Raw genomic sequence first — 16342 nt, 5'->3', positions numbered from 1 at the left:
GGAGGTTAATTATTATTTGACCTCCTGCTTTCAACTGCCCCGGTCCCCATACTTGCACTATTGGTTCTGCAACATATCCATCATTATGATGTATCATCTTCCTATGCTAATTGGATAGTAAAGAGACTCATTACCCATTTGGGCGATTTTTGATGGCCAAACAGGCATTCTCTTTTTTAAACAGTTTTTTTTCCATCCTAATTTCCAATAATATAATAACTAATAAACCAAGTCTACAAAGAAAACGTTTTTTTTAAATGACCCTTTGGTTTTCCTGCAGTGTTGCTCGCAGCATTGCCCTGGAGATTAATCTTCAGATGCTGGAGACTTTTAAGACAATTTAGAGGATTGGTAACCCTAGACTGACCAAGGAGTGTTCCTTGCGTTGGCTTTTGCACTTTACAAGTCAATCTTGCCATTGTTTTCAAGCTCTGCAGCTGCTTCTCAAAACCTTACAGTAATTCAGTCACCCTTCTGGCAAAAATGTTGTACCCAAAGTCAGAAGCAGCACTGAAACTCTCAGAAGAATAACACCAGATGGAACTACAACATTCTGCAAGGCAAAATATCAAAAGTGATAGACATTACCCCTGAGACGAAGCTGCGAACTGAACAGCTTGCATCTGGTCTTACAAAAGGGAATGATTTACTTTGGGGATTGCCTGTTGTCAAGGCAAGAAGGCATGAAGAAAAGAAAAGCCTTAAAAATTTGTTTCTCTTCCATACTCTCTTGTTTAAACTCTGCTTTTAAAAATGGTTAAAGACCAATTCATTAATCTCCTGGAATGTGACACCTCTTGCATTGTATGAGCATTTCAGGCAAGCCAACACAAAGGACTAGTAGACGAGACACCTGGACTAGCCAGCTCTGGACAAAGGCAAAGCTATTAGGACTCCTCATCTCCAACGTTGTGCTAATGGTTCCAAAGTTATCTGCTCAAAGTACCATGGATTTTAACAAGAGTCCTTAAAGTCCATCACTAGCTGAATGGCTCCACCTGAAACTGCCCCGTCACATGACTGACACTTGAGCTGTTTGAATTGCTTTAATTATACAGCTTTTGGATCCTGTCATCAGTTGGGGTTTAACATCAGAAGAAGAAACCAGACTCGAGACTAGCAGCCTGCGTCTGACCTCCATTTCCCTCAAAGTCAGACCTCCAGAAAGAATACTGTATTTTATCTAGAGTGAAATAATTCCCAGAACACAAGAATAGTTTGCTGCATCATCAACTGCCTCAACCAAGTTCCTAGGACAAAGACCAGGAATTCTGTCAGTCAAAGCCACCTGAGAGAACCTTCATTGGACATTGACTTACTGGACTTTACTCACGTGAATTAATGCCAATACCTTTTCTGATTTTTTTTTATATAAGTAACTTGCAATTTGTAACTGTTTTTCCTTTGTTTCTCTGCCTTTCTACCTTGTATACTTGAGTGTGCGTTTTGAATGCATTAATAAATCCTAGCTGCATTTTGCCTTAAAGATTTTGCTGTGGGGTTATTTTTAACATTGGACCTCAAACCGGGATTTGGTAAACACACCACAGCCCATTTCAACAAGGGAAAGGATACTAATGGAAACAAATTAAATTAGAAATTAAAACTACCGCTGTCACAGGCAGAAGAGAGGAACAGTGAAAATAATTCAATCTACCTCGCCCTAGTGTCCATAACACTGTAAATGCATGACTCTGGTGAATAAAAACTGACAAGTAGGCTAGTATTCCCCTCAGTATACAAAATCAAGTGATGATCTAAATGAGGTGTTAAAGGATAGATTGACAGAAATGATTTCCTTTGTCTGGGGAATCCAGAACAAGAGTGAATAATCTTAAAATCAGAGTTAGGACATTCAAGAGTGATGCCAGGAAGCTCCTAGTCTCAAAAAGGATAGTAGCAACATGGAGCGCACTCTGCCAAAATATTGTTGAGACTTGACCAACTGAAAATTCCAAAACTGAGATGCGTAGATTTTTGTTGAACAAGAATTAGGGAACAAGGCAGGTAGGCGTAGTTGAGATCAGATGATCTATCTGAATAGCGGAACAGACTATTGTATACTCTTGTTCCTATGTTCTTGGTATTTTTTATTATTACAGGTTATAGGGTCTGCAAAAGAGTCAAGATCAGAGTTTCAGGGTCCAGGGAACCATGGATCCATGGATCCATGTAGGGACCTGGTGACATTGTGATAATGTCACTGAACTAGCAATCCAGAGGCCCAGGATAAAGCTTTGGGGACATAGGTTCAAATCTCACTCCAGTAGCTGGTAGAACTTAAATTCAGTTGATAAATTCTGGAAGTTGAAAGCTAGTCTAGTAATAGTGAACATAAAACTATCAACGATTGTTGTAAAAACCCATCTGCTTCACTAATGCCCTGTAGGGAAGGAAATCTGCCATCCTGACTGGTCTGGCTGACATAGGTCCAGATCCAGATCCAAATCCGTAGCAATGGCCACAGCACAGCCCTCTGAAATGGCCTAGTTAGCCACTCAGTTCAAGGGCAATTAGGGATGGGCAACAAACACTGGCCTTGTCAGTGACACCTACATCTGATGAACATACGAATTAGGAGCAGAGGTAGGCCACTCGGCCCCTCAAGCTTGCTCCACCATTCAATAAGATTATGGCTGATCTGAATGCAACCTCAACCCCACATTTCTGCCTACCCCCAATAACCTTTCACCATCTCCCTTGTTAAGGCCAAGCTAGATAGAATCTATCTAGCTTGGCCTTAAAAATATTCAAAGGCTCTGCTTCCACTGCCTTTTCAGGAAGAGAGTTCCAAAGACACACAACCTTCAGAGAAAAATGTTCTCCTCATCTCTGTCTTAAATGAGCAACCCCTTATTTTTAAACAGTGACCCCTAATTCTAAATTCTCCCACAAGAGGAAACATCCTCTCCACATTCACCCTGTCAAGACCCCCCAGAATCTTAAAGGTTTCAATTAAGTCACCTCTTACACTTCTGAATTCCAATGGATACAAGCCTAACCTGTCCAACCTTTCCTCATGAGACAACCTGCCCATTCCTGGTATTAGTCTAGTAAACCTTCTCTGAACTGCTTCTAATGCATTTACATCTTTCTTTAAATAAGGAGACCAGCACTGTATACAATACTCTAGATGTGGTCTTACCAATGCCCTGTACAACTGAAGCATAACCTCCCTACTTTTGTAATAAATTCCTCTCACAATAAATGATAACATTCTATTAGCTTTCCTAATTACTTGCTGTACATGCATACTAACCTTTTGTGGTTCATGCACTAGGACACCCAAATCCCTCTGAATCTTGGAGCTCTACAATCTCTCACCATTTTAACAATAAGTTTCTTTTTTATTCTTCCTGCCAAAATGAACGATTTCACATTTGCCCACATTAAACTCCATTTGCCAGATCTTTGCCTATGTCACTTTGTAGCCTCCTTACATCCTCTTCACAATTTACTTTCCTAATTATCTTTTTGTGCCATCAGCAAATTTAGCAACCATTCCTTTTGTCCCTTCATCCAAATCATTTATATAAAATGTAAAAAATTGGTTGATACCCCTGCACTGACCCTGTGGCACACCACTTGTCACATCCTGCCAACCAGAAAAAGACCCATTTATGCCAACTCTCTGCTTCCTGTTAGCTAGCCAATCTTCTATCCATGTCAGTATGTTACCTCCTACAACATGAGCTTTTATTTTCTGCAATAACCTTTGATGTGGCACTTTATCAAATGTCTTCTGGAAAACTAAGTACAGTACATCCACAGGTCCCTCTTTATCCACAGCACATGTGACTCCTTCAAAAGAACTCCAATAAGTTGGTTAAACATGATTTCCCTTTTACAAAACCGTGTTAACTCTGCCTGATTGTCTGGAATTTTTCTAGGTGCCCCGCTATAATATCTTTAATAATAGCTTCTAACATTTTCCCTATGACACGTTAGGCTAACTGGCCTGTAGTTTCCTGCTTTCTGTCTCCCTCCCTTTTTGAATAAAGAGGTTACATTTGCTATTTTCTAATCTAATCTAGGGAATTTTGGAAAATTTAAACCAATGCATTAACTATCTCACTAGTCACTTCTTTCAAGGCCTTAGGGTGAAGTCCATCCAGATTTGTCAGCCCACAGCCCCAACAATTTGCTTAATACCCCTTCCCTGGTGATTGCAATTTTCCAGGGTTCCTCCCTCCCTTCCATTCCCCGATTTACAGCTATTTGCGGGATGTTACTAGTAGGGCACTATAGAGGACCTATAGTGAAAACCAAAGCAAAATACCTGTTTAATTTATCCACCATCTCCCTACTTTCCATTATCAATTCCCCAGACGCACAGCATTAGGACCAACGCTCACTTCGTCAACTCTGCTTATTTAAATATCTAAAGAAACTCTTACTATCCGTCGTTATGGGCGGGATTTTCCACACCCGCCCGCCGCCACGATCTTCTAGTCCCGCCACAAGTCAATGGACTTCTGGCTGGGGCGCCGCCTCACCCATGGCGGGTCCCACCCACGACAGGACTGGAAAATCCCGGCCTATATTACTAGCCAGCTTTCTCTCATACTTTAAATTTTCCCTCCTTAGTAATCTTTAGTCATTCTTTGCTGTTATTTATATTCTTTCCAATCTTCTGACTTGCCGACCATCTTTGTGTAATTATATGCTTTTTCTTTAAGTTTGATACTGTCTAACTTTTTTAGTTAACCACGGATGGTGGACCCTCCGCTTGGAATTCTCTCTCTCATTGGATGTATCTATTCTGTGTATTCTGAAATATCCCTTTAAATGTCTGCCACTGAACCTCTATCGACCTATCCCTTAACTTCATTCGCCAGATCACTTTCATGCCCTCATAATTGCCCTATATGTGTCAGAATAAATTTTTCTTTTTAAGTTTGATGTTTTGAAAGACCCATGTATTCCTTTATGAATTTGGAACTTTTGTCAACCTAAAAGGTTTTGCACTGCTAAACCAATAGTTCTCTCACTTGCTTTTGGCTAATATCATATTCACTGTGGATTAGAGAAGGTTGACAGTACATGCTTGTGCCAATTATAGATGCAAAGCTATGGCGTGAAAGCAGGTCAACTGGATTAGTTTCAAATTGTTTTAGCACAATATGTCAAACAGCCTCTTTCTGTGCTAAAAACTTCCATGGTTGCATGTGGTTGTCTTGCTGCTCTTTATGGTGCATCTCAAGGACCTGATGCAAACGTGCCAACATCATATTTTCGAACAAATATTTTATCTTTCAATTGTGCCCAAGGATAAATAAAATGCTGCATTTTGTACAGTTTGTATCAGAAATTGGAGTAGATGTACCAAGGGAAGATATTCTGAATGTATGCCCCTTGTGTGGAACCTCAAAAGAATATAGAAAAAGGAGTAAGCCATTTAGCCTCTCAAGCCTGTTTCACTGTTCAATGAGATCATGGTTGATCTGTGACTTAACCCCATTTACATGCTTTGTCTTGTAGCCCTTAATACCTTTGGATAACAAAAATCTATCAATTGCAGATTTAAAATGAACAATTGATCAAACATCAATTGTCGTTTGTGGAGAAGAATTGCAAATTTGTAACCCAATGTGTATAAAAGGGTTTCCCAAGCTCTCTCCTGAAAGGTCTATCTCTAATTTTTAGACAATGCCCCCAAGTCCCAGAGTCCCCAACCAGCAGAAAAGATTTCTCCTTATTTATCTTATCTGTCATCCTTAATATCTTGATAACTTCAATCAAATCACCTTCTAAGTTCCAGGGAACACAAACCTAGCATTTTAAAAAATATATCTTGTAATTTAACATGTGCAGTCCAGGTATCATTCTGGAAAATCTATACTGCACTCCCTCCAAGGCAAAAATATCCTTCCTAAGATGTGGTGCTCAGAACTGCTCACAGTACTCCAAATGTTCTCTAACCAGAGTTTTGAATGGCTGCTGCATTACCATAACCTCCTTGTAATCTAGCCCTTTGATATAAAGGCCAGCATTTGTAAACCTTTTTGATTATTTTCTGTACCTATCCAAGGCACTTTAATGATCTATTCACCAGGAATTTCTTCTTTGCCCATCAACGCTGTTTACAACGCCATCTATGTGTCATCAGCAAACTTGAATATATGGCTTTCAATCCCATCATCTAAGTTGTTGAAACCACAACACAGATCCCTGTGGGACACCATTAGTCACATCCTGCCAATTTAGAGTACCTCCCTATTATCCCCACTCTCCATCTCCTGCCGCTCAGCCAATTTGCTAACCAGGCCTATAGTTTCCCTTGCTTCTCAGCTTTCATGCTCTCATTGATACACCCCCTTTAAGGATATGTAGCTGATCAATGGCTGTGACTATTGTAACCCACCATAAAAAGCAATCATTTAAATTAACCTTGCAAACATGAAACAAATTACCTGCAGCAATCTACTTTAGCCAGCAGTCCCTTATGAGGAACTTTATCCAATGCCTTCTGAAATTCATTGTAAATAACATCCCTAGGCATTTCCATCTTCACTACTTTAGTCAGCTCAAAAAAATTTGATCAGGTTTGTTTGATGTAATCTACCCTTTAAAAATCCATGCTGGTTCTGATTGGCTGAAAACTTTCAAGGTGTCCAGTCACCCTCTCCTCAACATACACTCTAGTAATTTCCCGACAACGGATGTTAGGCTAACTATAATTGCCTGGTTTCCCTCTTTCACCTTTCCGAAATAGTGGAGTGATAGGCACAATTTTCCAATCTAAAGGAATGCTTACAGAATTGACAGAACTTTGGAATATCATAGTTAGGGCATCAGCAATGTTCTCATCTATTTTAAAAAAACCCTTTAAAACCTTTGGATGTAAACCATCTGGTCTGAAGATTTGTCACTCTTTAATGCCATTATTTTCTTCATGACTGTTATTTTGCATTTGTTAATTTTGGTGGGACCCCAACCCTGATTCAATACCGATGCAAAGTAATTATTCGGCGTCAGCTATTTCCTTATTTTCACTGACAATATCACTTACCAGTTTTCAAGGAACCCACTTGGCACCTGACCACCCACTTTTTCCTAATATCATTTTGTGTTAATCTTGATACCCCTTGCAAGTTTCTTCCAATACTATTGTCACCCTTACTATTTTGTCACCCTTCCCATTTGCTGGGATCTGTGCTACTTTTTCCATTTTTGCATGATATATCTTTTGTTGTCCTTTACCCCTTTATTTGTCCATGGCTGTTTGTTCAGGCACAACTTGTCCCTTAGGGCTATAAACTAACACTATATCACAACATTTTTGATTGCCCCCTACTGCCTTTTACCCATTAATGGATTTGCCCATACCACTCTGCACTGTCCCTGTCTCATCACATTGCAGTCAGCCTTACTTAAATCCAGATTCCTGGTAGCTGTTTTGTGTTTCTCACGTTCAAACACACGTTGAACTCAATCTTATTATGATTGCTATTGGATAATTGCCAATAGATAAATCTGGCTCATTATTCATTGCTAAGTCTAATATGGCATGCCCCTCATTGTTTCTAGGACCTAATGTTACAGGAAACTAACCTGAATGCACTCAAAATATTAAGGGGTACACATTGGGAAAAAGTCATCGGGCTCATGCCTACCAACTCACAGTATGTACTCATGATAAGAAAGACTTGCCAAAAGTACACATTTGAAAAATTGGTCCTAATGTCCCAAGTGTGAAAGTGCATGGTACATTGTTTTGTCAGTGGTTGGCACAAGTACGCAAATGACAACCAAATAATGGTGGTTTACTTTCTATACTGAGTGTTAAATTCCAACTTTGTGGCTCAGTACCTGTGGTAATTATGGTGTTATCTAATGTGTAATATATCTTTAAGAAGAGTGCTATTAAGGAAGATCGCATGGTGTTAGTATCAAATAGAAGAGTAGCATGGGCTACTTCAGTAGTTAGTAGTCAAGTAGTGTAGAGATAGAGTTTGAAGTGAAAGCTCATGTTTAATTGCTGTTGAGTACCTTTGTAAATAAACTAAAAGCTTCCACCTAAGAAGTGTCTGCTGATCAACTCTATCAATAGTACCAACTCAGCCACCACTCACAACCAAGGATCCACAGGATCTAACAGTACCCCTTCTATTCACCGCCTGCCCCTCACCCCATCCCAGTCCCCTGCTTCTCAGCTTTCATGCTCTCATTGATACACCCCCTTTAAGGGTATGTAGCTGATCAATGGCTGTGACTATTGTAACCCACCATAAAAAGCAATCATTTAAATTAACCTTGCAAACATGAAACAAATTACCGGCAGCAATCTTGTGCAGCAATACCCTCGAATCACCACAAACTCCTCTTTCAATAGTTTGTTTCTAAACTATTTTATTTTTTGGTTTGAAGCACAAGTTAAAATCAAAATAAAAAAAAACACTTACTTGAAAGGAGTCCTGCCCACCACAGCCACTCTTTCAGATAGGCATATCCTCCTTGACCTGCAAAATCATTACAGAACAATAAAATTGATGGATTGAATTTAGGCCCATTTTTGTCCTGACAGCTGCTGTCAGTGGCGACACCTAATGTTAGAGGTTTTCCACCCCACTAATGCTCACTGCATTCGTTAAGGATCATAAACTTCAATCTGTTGCTAGCATTGCAGCATTTTGAGATTTATGTTGCAAACAATTTGTTAGAAACAATTGTTCATACAGACCACAATCCTTTTAAGTTTTTAGACAGATTTCAAGACAAAACTGTAAAGCTATTCTGATGGAGTTTATTACTGCAAGCATTTAATTTACAGATTATACATGTGGCTGGACAAGAAAATCTGATTGCAAATGCATTATCAAGAGTTTAAAGACACACACACACACACACACACACACACACACGAGTTGGGGCCTGCGCTCTTTCTCACATGCACGCAAACTAGCGCAGAAATCTCCCTGAGGCAGAGAGTAATTTGATTTTTAAAAATCAAACTAAAGAAAAAAAAAAATTTAAGACATGTCCCCTCATGTGGCAGTGTCACATGAGCTAGGACATGTCAATGAATTTTATTAAAAATTTTTATTAAACTTTAAAAACCTTCATGAAACCTCATCCCACCCATGGATGAGGTTTAATGATAAATGTGAAGGACACCTGGGCTCTTAAGGTTGGATGGGCAGCTCAGTTAATCACTTTAATTGGACTTTAAATGGCCTTAATAGGCCTTGGACAATTCGGTGGACACGCAACCGACTCTGCTGCACACCCGCCGAACTGAGGATTTGAATGATGCGCAGTGACGTCAGGACACACGCCGATGTCACCCCGCGTCATTTTACGCGTCAGCAAGCGGGGCTCACCCCTGCTCGCCGACCTGAAGGTTCTGGCATGTGCGTGTGCATGCATGTGCAAGACTTAATTGAATTAAAGGCAGCTGGTCTGAAGGCTTTGATGTAAACATGGTAAACATGGGAAAAGTTTAGAATGTAAGGTCTAAAAAGACATTTGTATTTTTAAATAAACCAGACCAGATTGTTTTCAAAGGAGGGGTGAAATGTGTCACCTAGTCAGGTGAAGTTTATAAACAGTGTGTTTATTTTTCCCAAAGATTACTGGTAAAACTTAGTGCTATGAGAGATTTTTATTATCATGAAGATCAAGCCCAAAGACATAGTGAAACAATGGGAATTTGCATTCAAAGTGGAAAATATGTATAAAGGAGTGAAGGCTGTGTGCATTTTTAAGATCTAACAAGTGTGAAAAGCCTTCAGCATCTATGCCTCAAGCTGCTATCTTCAAAGAACTGAAGGTAAGTAAACTCACTTTGAATTCAACTGGTTCAGGATATTGTGTGTCACCTTGCCTGAGTCTTTTAAAATCTGTGTCTTACTGTTGCCTTAACGAAAGTGTAACTTGAAGTCAGATTAAGTAGGAGGTTTATAAGTTATCATAGTAATAATTTGTAGATCTATGTATGTGTTTAAAATAATTTCTCTTATCAATAAATGCTTAATCTAATTTTGTAAAAACCTATAAGACTTGGTGGTCTTATTACTACTGAATTCAAGGCACGCATCTCGAAACTTAAACAAATTGCTATTAAGTTGTGGCAGTTGTTACAAGTTTCCCTTTGGGGATTTGAACACCTCAGCATTTACAATCAGCTGTGCCATAACAGAAAGAAGGTTTGATAGAGGTATCCAAAATCATGGCAGCATCTAGGCAGAGTAGAGAGAAAGGAATTATTCTCATTGTCAGAAAGGTTAAGAACCAGAGGAGACCGATTTAAGGTGATTTTCAAAATGTATAAAAAATTTTTTAAAAAAATAAGGTGATTCACAACAGCAATATGAGAAAAGGCATTTTTATGCAGGGAGTGGTTAGGACCTGGAAAGCATTGCCTCAGAGCGTCATGGAGAGAAATTCAACATGGCTTCCAAAAAGGGAACTGGTTAAGCGCCTAAAGAGAAAAAAATATGTGGGGCTACAGGGAAAGGGAGGGGGAATGGGACCAGTCGAGTTGCCCTAGCAGAGTGCTGGCATGAACACGATGGGCCAAAAGGCCTCCCTCGACTCTGTAACCATTCGATGTCCTAAAGGATACACTGAGGTTTGATGCAGCCATCGCAAAGGCTACAGTTTAAGCTCTCCCACTATTGTACACAGAGGAGTTGGAATGAGCTGGAAACCCCTTGGGCTATATGTATCAGAAAATGTTTAACGTAGATGCAATCTGCACTGTATGTGGAGTGAGGCACCTGGGCATGCCATGCACTGTAGCTCAGCTAATTGCAATTTGTGAACGGTGACAACTGAATTGCACTGTACCTTTACAAATTATGGATAGTTTATTTTTGAAAAATGCAAAGAAAACAGAGCTTTGGTTTCATAGAGATAAAAACAAAAAGCTAAAAGCTACTGCGGATGCTGGAAATCCAAAACAAAAACAGAATTACCTGGAAAAACTCAGCAGGTCTGGCAGCATCGGCGGAGAAGAAATCAGTTAACGTTTCGAGCTCGAAATTCTGTTTTTGCTTTGGTTTCATATCTCATTTTAAAAAATGATACTTCAACTAAAACACATATACTGCATTGGAGTATTGGCTGTTAATCATGTGCTGAAGCCTTTAAACCTCAATCTTCTACTCAGGCAGAAGTGCTTTCACTAATCACAGCTAACAGAAAAGGCATCAGAATGCATGGAGCGTTATGAAGGGGAAGTACGCAAACCTTGAATAAGTGCTTACCATGAACTATATATGGACATGTTCATTTTTTTGTCAGGGGTAGTGCAAAATAGAGGGGCATTTAATGTTGCACCGAGGTAAGATTACATGGGGCCTTGGATGCAGAGATTTTTGGTTATTAAAGGAATTGCCAATGACATAATAGGCAACTAAGAACCTCAACTTTAATGTTACTCTCTCTCCCACCTGCTTCCCCGCTCCACCTCACCCAAAGCAGAGACAAGGATTGAGTAAAGGATTAAAATTTTGAAAATGGTAATTCAACCTCCACCCTGCCAATTCCTGGCCAGTGTCATAATAACGGCTGTTATTCAGGTCATTGACGAGTTTCCTGCTAAAGGCTGTCAGTCCACATTCCTGAATTCACATATTGTTCTTTATGTCCTCTCCCACCCACTGTAAAAATGGAGGCCAAGGTGTCAGCACAACGCAAGGCAGAATTCCCTGGATATGGCAGAGATTGCAAATGCTGATAATATCCTGGCTGAAGTATTGACAAACAGCATGCCAGAACTAGTCAAGCTACTTTATTGCATAGATTCCAATGCACTGATGTAAAAGATTACTTAGTTGTGTCCTACCCACTAAAAACAGCTTAGACCTAACCCAAGTAATTACCATGATAAAAGGCTTCTCCCAAGTCATCAGTAAAACAATGGAAGGAGTCATCAATTGTGACCATGTAAATATTTAAGAATGGGCCAGATGGGTGGTTGAAATTAAAGAGGAATGAAAGGACACAAGAGCACATTTATGGGATTAGGACTCTGGCAGAATGGACTGATTGGGACAAGTAGTCCTTATCCACGTTGTAATTTAATTGTAGCCATAAAAACCTGGATATTAGGTTACAGGCAGAATTTTCCTTTGTGGAGGCTAGATCTGGTGGCAGGCAGGATAATCAGGGTAATTCCAGCTGGCTGGTGGGGCAGTGAACACGTGCGATCTTCACCTTTTGTGCTCATTGATTGTGCACCCGTGAGGAGCTCAGCGAATTTTGTGGCAGGGCAGGCAGGAAGTCACCCAATCTGCCGTTATCTCATGGGGTTAAAAGAACGGCACTCGGATAGGCATTTACTCACTGCAAGCCAGGAATCTGGATTACTCGCCCAGAGTCCTTGCAGCTAAAGCTCACACTGGAAAGGCTCACAGATGCGAGCAGCCACATCGGGGACACCCCCGTCATTGCCTTTCACTCATCTCTCGTTAAGAGCACCACCAGTGATACACCCATGGTCAGGCCAATGCTCACCGTTGCAGTGATCCATGTTCGCCAGCTCTTGACCTAGAGAACCCCCTGCCTCTTGCTGCTCAGGCCCTTGCTCCTCCTTGTGCCGACCAGTGACAGGCCCTCCTTCTCCTCATCTGGATGAGAGCCATTACCAAGGCAGGGCAGCCTGCAACCTGCATCATTGACAGCTCAATGGATATGTGAACAAATTGAAGTGATACATTAAGTGAACATGTCTTTTACAGGTTTCATGCCATCTCAAAGCTAGCAGGCCAGTGCTAAACCCTTCACCTGGCCTCCATCCGGACATGGCATCCCCACCCAAACCGTTCCAGATAAAGGACATCCTGGAGGACCAGAGATGGGTGTCCCTCCCCTTCATGTAAGGTGATGAGAGTCACATGCAAGAAGACTCACTCTCACACTTTTCTGCTTGTCTCCACTACACAGAAGTCTATAGAGTCTTGGCAGCATAGAAAGACTAACTGCATGATCACTTGTCAGCCATGACCATTCACCCAGGAGGATGAAGATTTGGAGTCACAAGTTGGCTGCCCTCCACCAGCCATGCCCCTTGGAAGCATCCACCTCCCTCCCCTCATCCCTGCTTCTGACTGCAGCTGATGGCAAATGGCACAGAATGACCAGCAGCTCCACACCTTGCTGGGATCTCAATGTTATGAGGTTCACGAGACAGGAACAAACCTGCTGCTGTGTGGGCTTCACCATAGAGAGGAGAACACAACTAAGTATCCTTGACATTCAGATGCCTCAATGATTAGGGTGTCCCTTTAGTCAGCCACTTGTGCTGACCTTGAACTCCACCCAACCAAAAAGAGCCTCCTCCCACCTTGGGGGATCTCACTGACTGACTATGTAGTCAAGGTCAGTTTGGAAAAATGCTGCCCATCATCTTTCAAACTCACTCCACCACCTTCTACCCTCCCCCGTCACCAAACTTCCCCCATCACCAAAGAGCCACCCAATATCACCATTCCTCTCCCCTCTGTCACCCTTGAACTTCCCCCTCCTATCCTGGATCCTATCACGATCCACCTCCACATGCCTTTCCTCCATTCAGAGCCAAGACCTGTTACCATCCCCATGCCCACCCTGACCCCGCACCCTCCCATTATCCACACCACCTGTCTTGCCCCCCCCACCCCACCTCTCTGTGACCCACCCAATGAGACCTTCACCTCAGACTCTCGCCCTGGGCCTGCTATCCTGCCACATTCCACTCCCCACTCTGACTGTGACTGTTCCCTCCTATCACCAGTGCCCTGAGTTCTCCCCACTAGGATACCACCAACCCTGCCTTCTAAGGAACTCTCATCCCTCCCACCTTCCCTCATAAGTTTGCCTCCTCATCTAGCTTTCACTCCACCCTACCCACCACCCTTCCAGCCTTCGCCTGCCTCCCTTGTCCAGCTTTGATGCAGTGTTTGTTGATGGCACTCGAGTGACGTTATGCAAGGTACCCAAGAAGGGGAAAGCAGCATCCATGGGCCTCAAGTTGTGGAAGAAGTGAAACTCAGCAGGTGCACGTCATTTATATACAGTCATAAAACTGAACATCCTAAATTCACACTGGCAGGAAACATAATTTGGAGGACAAACTTAATTCCTGCAAGGTGGACTTTTAATGAGCATGCATGAGATGCTAATGAATGCAAATGGGGTTCCCGGCATTGTTCATCGGGAAATTGGACCCACCTTGAAAGTCCAAGAAACAAAATTCAGAGTTTATCCTGCTGTTGGGAAACAGATTTTTTGCCTCCTGCCAAATTAAGCGGCACCTGCCCACCACGATTCCCAGCGCTGGTGGGAGCGGAAAATTCTGCCTTACATTATTGAAAGGAATTCTTCCCTGCATGTGTGGTTAAAGTTACCTGTATTCAATTTAACAGAAGCTAAAGCTCAAAAGAACAAAATGTCCTTCATGAGATCAAAAAGGACTTATTGCTGTGCCATCCTGATAAAGCAAACATCTGGATCAAATATTTTTTAAAAATATATTTAAAAAAGCTAAATATTTTGAAAGCGATCACACATCAAGAATAGAATTGATTTGGGATGAAATGTCTGAAAGAAGGAGCAAGCATGAAAGTCCAATTGACAAAAAAACTGTTTAGCCTTTTACATTTTGTGAAAATAACATAGTTCCACAGTGACTTGAAATTTGCAATGCTCCTCGAGGTTGTGAACAAAAGCTGCAGAAACTATCACTCTGAAGTTTTGCTATGACAACGTCAGACGCTTTTGTCCATCCCCACATGCAAGGTGTTATTGACTGCATACTGCTTTTTTTGACCATTATACTACCTCAATAATAGCCCATTGCCTCTTATTTTAGTCTTATCTTTGAACTTCAACACCATTCTTCCTCACTCCTTATCTATGCCATTCATGTGCACAGTGAACAGGAGTGGTTCCAGAAGAGAACCATGGGAAAACACCACTGCCCACTTCCAATCATTCTTGGCCCTGCCATTAACCAATTGCATTCTCCTAATCTTCAATAGTTCCCTGCCTGGAACCTTGCAAAAGGCTTTCTGAATGTGTACATCTATTATGTTCACTGCATTTTCCCCATATACTTTACCTGTTATCTCCTTAAAGAACTCTCAGGTTTGGCAGGCAATAACACATTCAAGGGCTGGAAAGGAAGGGAGGTAGGAAATGGTGCGCTAGTTTCCAAGGACAGGGAGTTGAGGGTGTTTTTTTTAAAAAAAAGAGCTGGTGATGATGGTGTTTTTCACTGTGACGAAGGATTATAGAAAAAGGAAAGTTAACTGGACAGTGATTCAGTTGGAATGAGGTTGTGAGATCAGAAGGTAGGACTCATGGCTGAAATGACCTCAGAGTGGCAGGGGTTCAAGGTGAGATCAGGAGGGACCCTGGAGGCCTTTGTGGGCAAAGGCAGGGAGGCAGTAGCCACAGAATGGATGCAAATCCTGGGGGGTGGTGGGGGGAGAGACAGGGCTGTGGAGTCTAGGAAAGGAAGATAGTTTTGTCAAAAGAGAATAGAATCAGGAAGATTTTGATCCAGTCCAGACAGGTCTGGCAATGGATGGTCAAGCCAGCTGTGTGCTCCTTGAACTGGAGGAACCAGAAATAGAATTCATTCTAAGGGAGTGACCAGGATGGGAGTGAAAATTTTGCTGGGCAAAGATGGGAAGTAACAATATTGTTGAACAAATCAACAGGTATAGTGAAATCGCAATGAATTGAAGATCAAATTCTAGGCTGTGGGAAATTTCAAAGTAATAGCAAGCAAATCGAGGAGAATTTTTCCAGGGCAGGTACGGAAGGAAGTGAAGTTGAAATGGGATAGGTGTATATAGATGATGAAGGATACAAGAAAGTAGTTGGAGAGTCAATGATCAGGACCATGAGCATAGAGAAGTCATGGGAAAGTTGAGAGGGTGGCCCATTAACAATGGGTAGGACAATTTAGGTGGATCAAGAAGTTTAGTGAGGCCAGGAGATTGGTGAATTCAGAAATCTCATGATGAAGTTGAAATTACCAAATATAAAGAGCAAGTCAGTACAGAAGCTGGGAGAGGAATGAAGGATATTGGTAAAATATATGGCGGAACTTGTCGGGAGGGCAGCTGGTGGTGGAAGGTCATTGTTAAAGGAGAAACTATAGGTGTGGAGCAGGCAGAGATGCATGAAGAGGGAGGAGGAGAAGAAGTTGTCAGAGGAGTAGGTAGATAAGCCAATATGTAATTGGTGAAAGAGCTAAGCTACATTTTGGCAGTTTGGACAGGGCAGGTGGTGGAATAAAAACAGAATTACCTGGAAAAATTCAGCAGGTCTGGCAGCATCGGCGGAGAAGAACAAAGTTGACGTTTCGAGTCCTCATGACCCTTCAACAGAACTGAGTAAAAATAGG

The 16342-nt window shown here is 41.5% G+C and overlaps 1 protein-coding gene across 2 annotated transcripts in view; it reads right to left on the bottom strand.

Annotated features, from left to right (window-relative positions):
- Window positions 1-16342, bottom strand: part of LOC144683828 (magnesium transporter NIPA2-like) — a 45900-nt gene that overhangs the window by 17914 nt on the left and 11644 nt on the right. The window contains exon 3 of one of the 2 annotated variants that reach the window (XM_078547298.1): window positions 8406-8462. The exons of the other annotated variant lie outside the window; for it this stretch is intronic. Coding sequence (XP_078403424.1) covers window positions 8406-8462 — 57 coding nt within the window. The remainder of the gene's footprint in view (window positions 1-8405; window positions 8463-16342) is intronic. 2 annotated transcript variants of the gene reach the window in all.

This window comes from Cetorhinus maximus, chromosome 1 (assembly GCF_964194155.1).
Source record: "Cetorhinus maximus chromosome 1, sCetMax3.hap1.1, whole genome shotgun sequence".
Classification (NCBI taxonomy): Eukaryota; Metazoa; Chordata; class Chondrichthyes; order Lamniformes; family Cetorhinidae; genus Cetorhinus; species Cetorhinus maximus.
The sequence above is the reverse complement of the archived record's forward strand: the minus strand, read 5'-3'. Positions and strand labels throughout refer to the sequence as shown.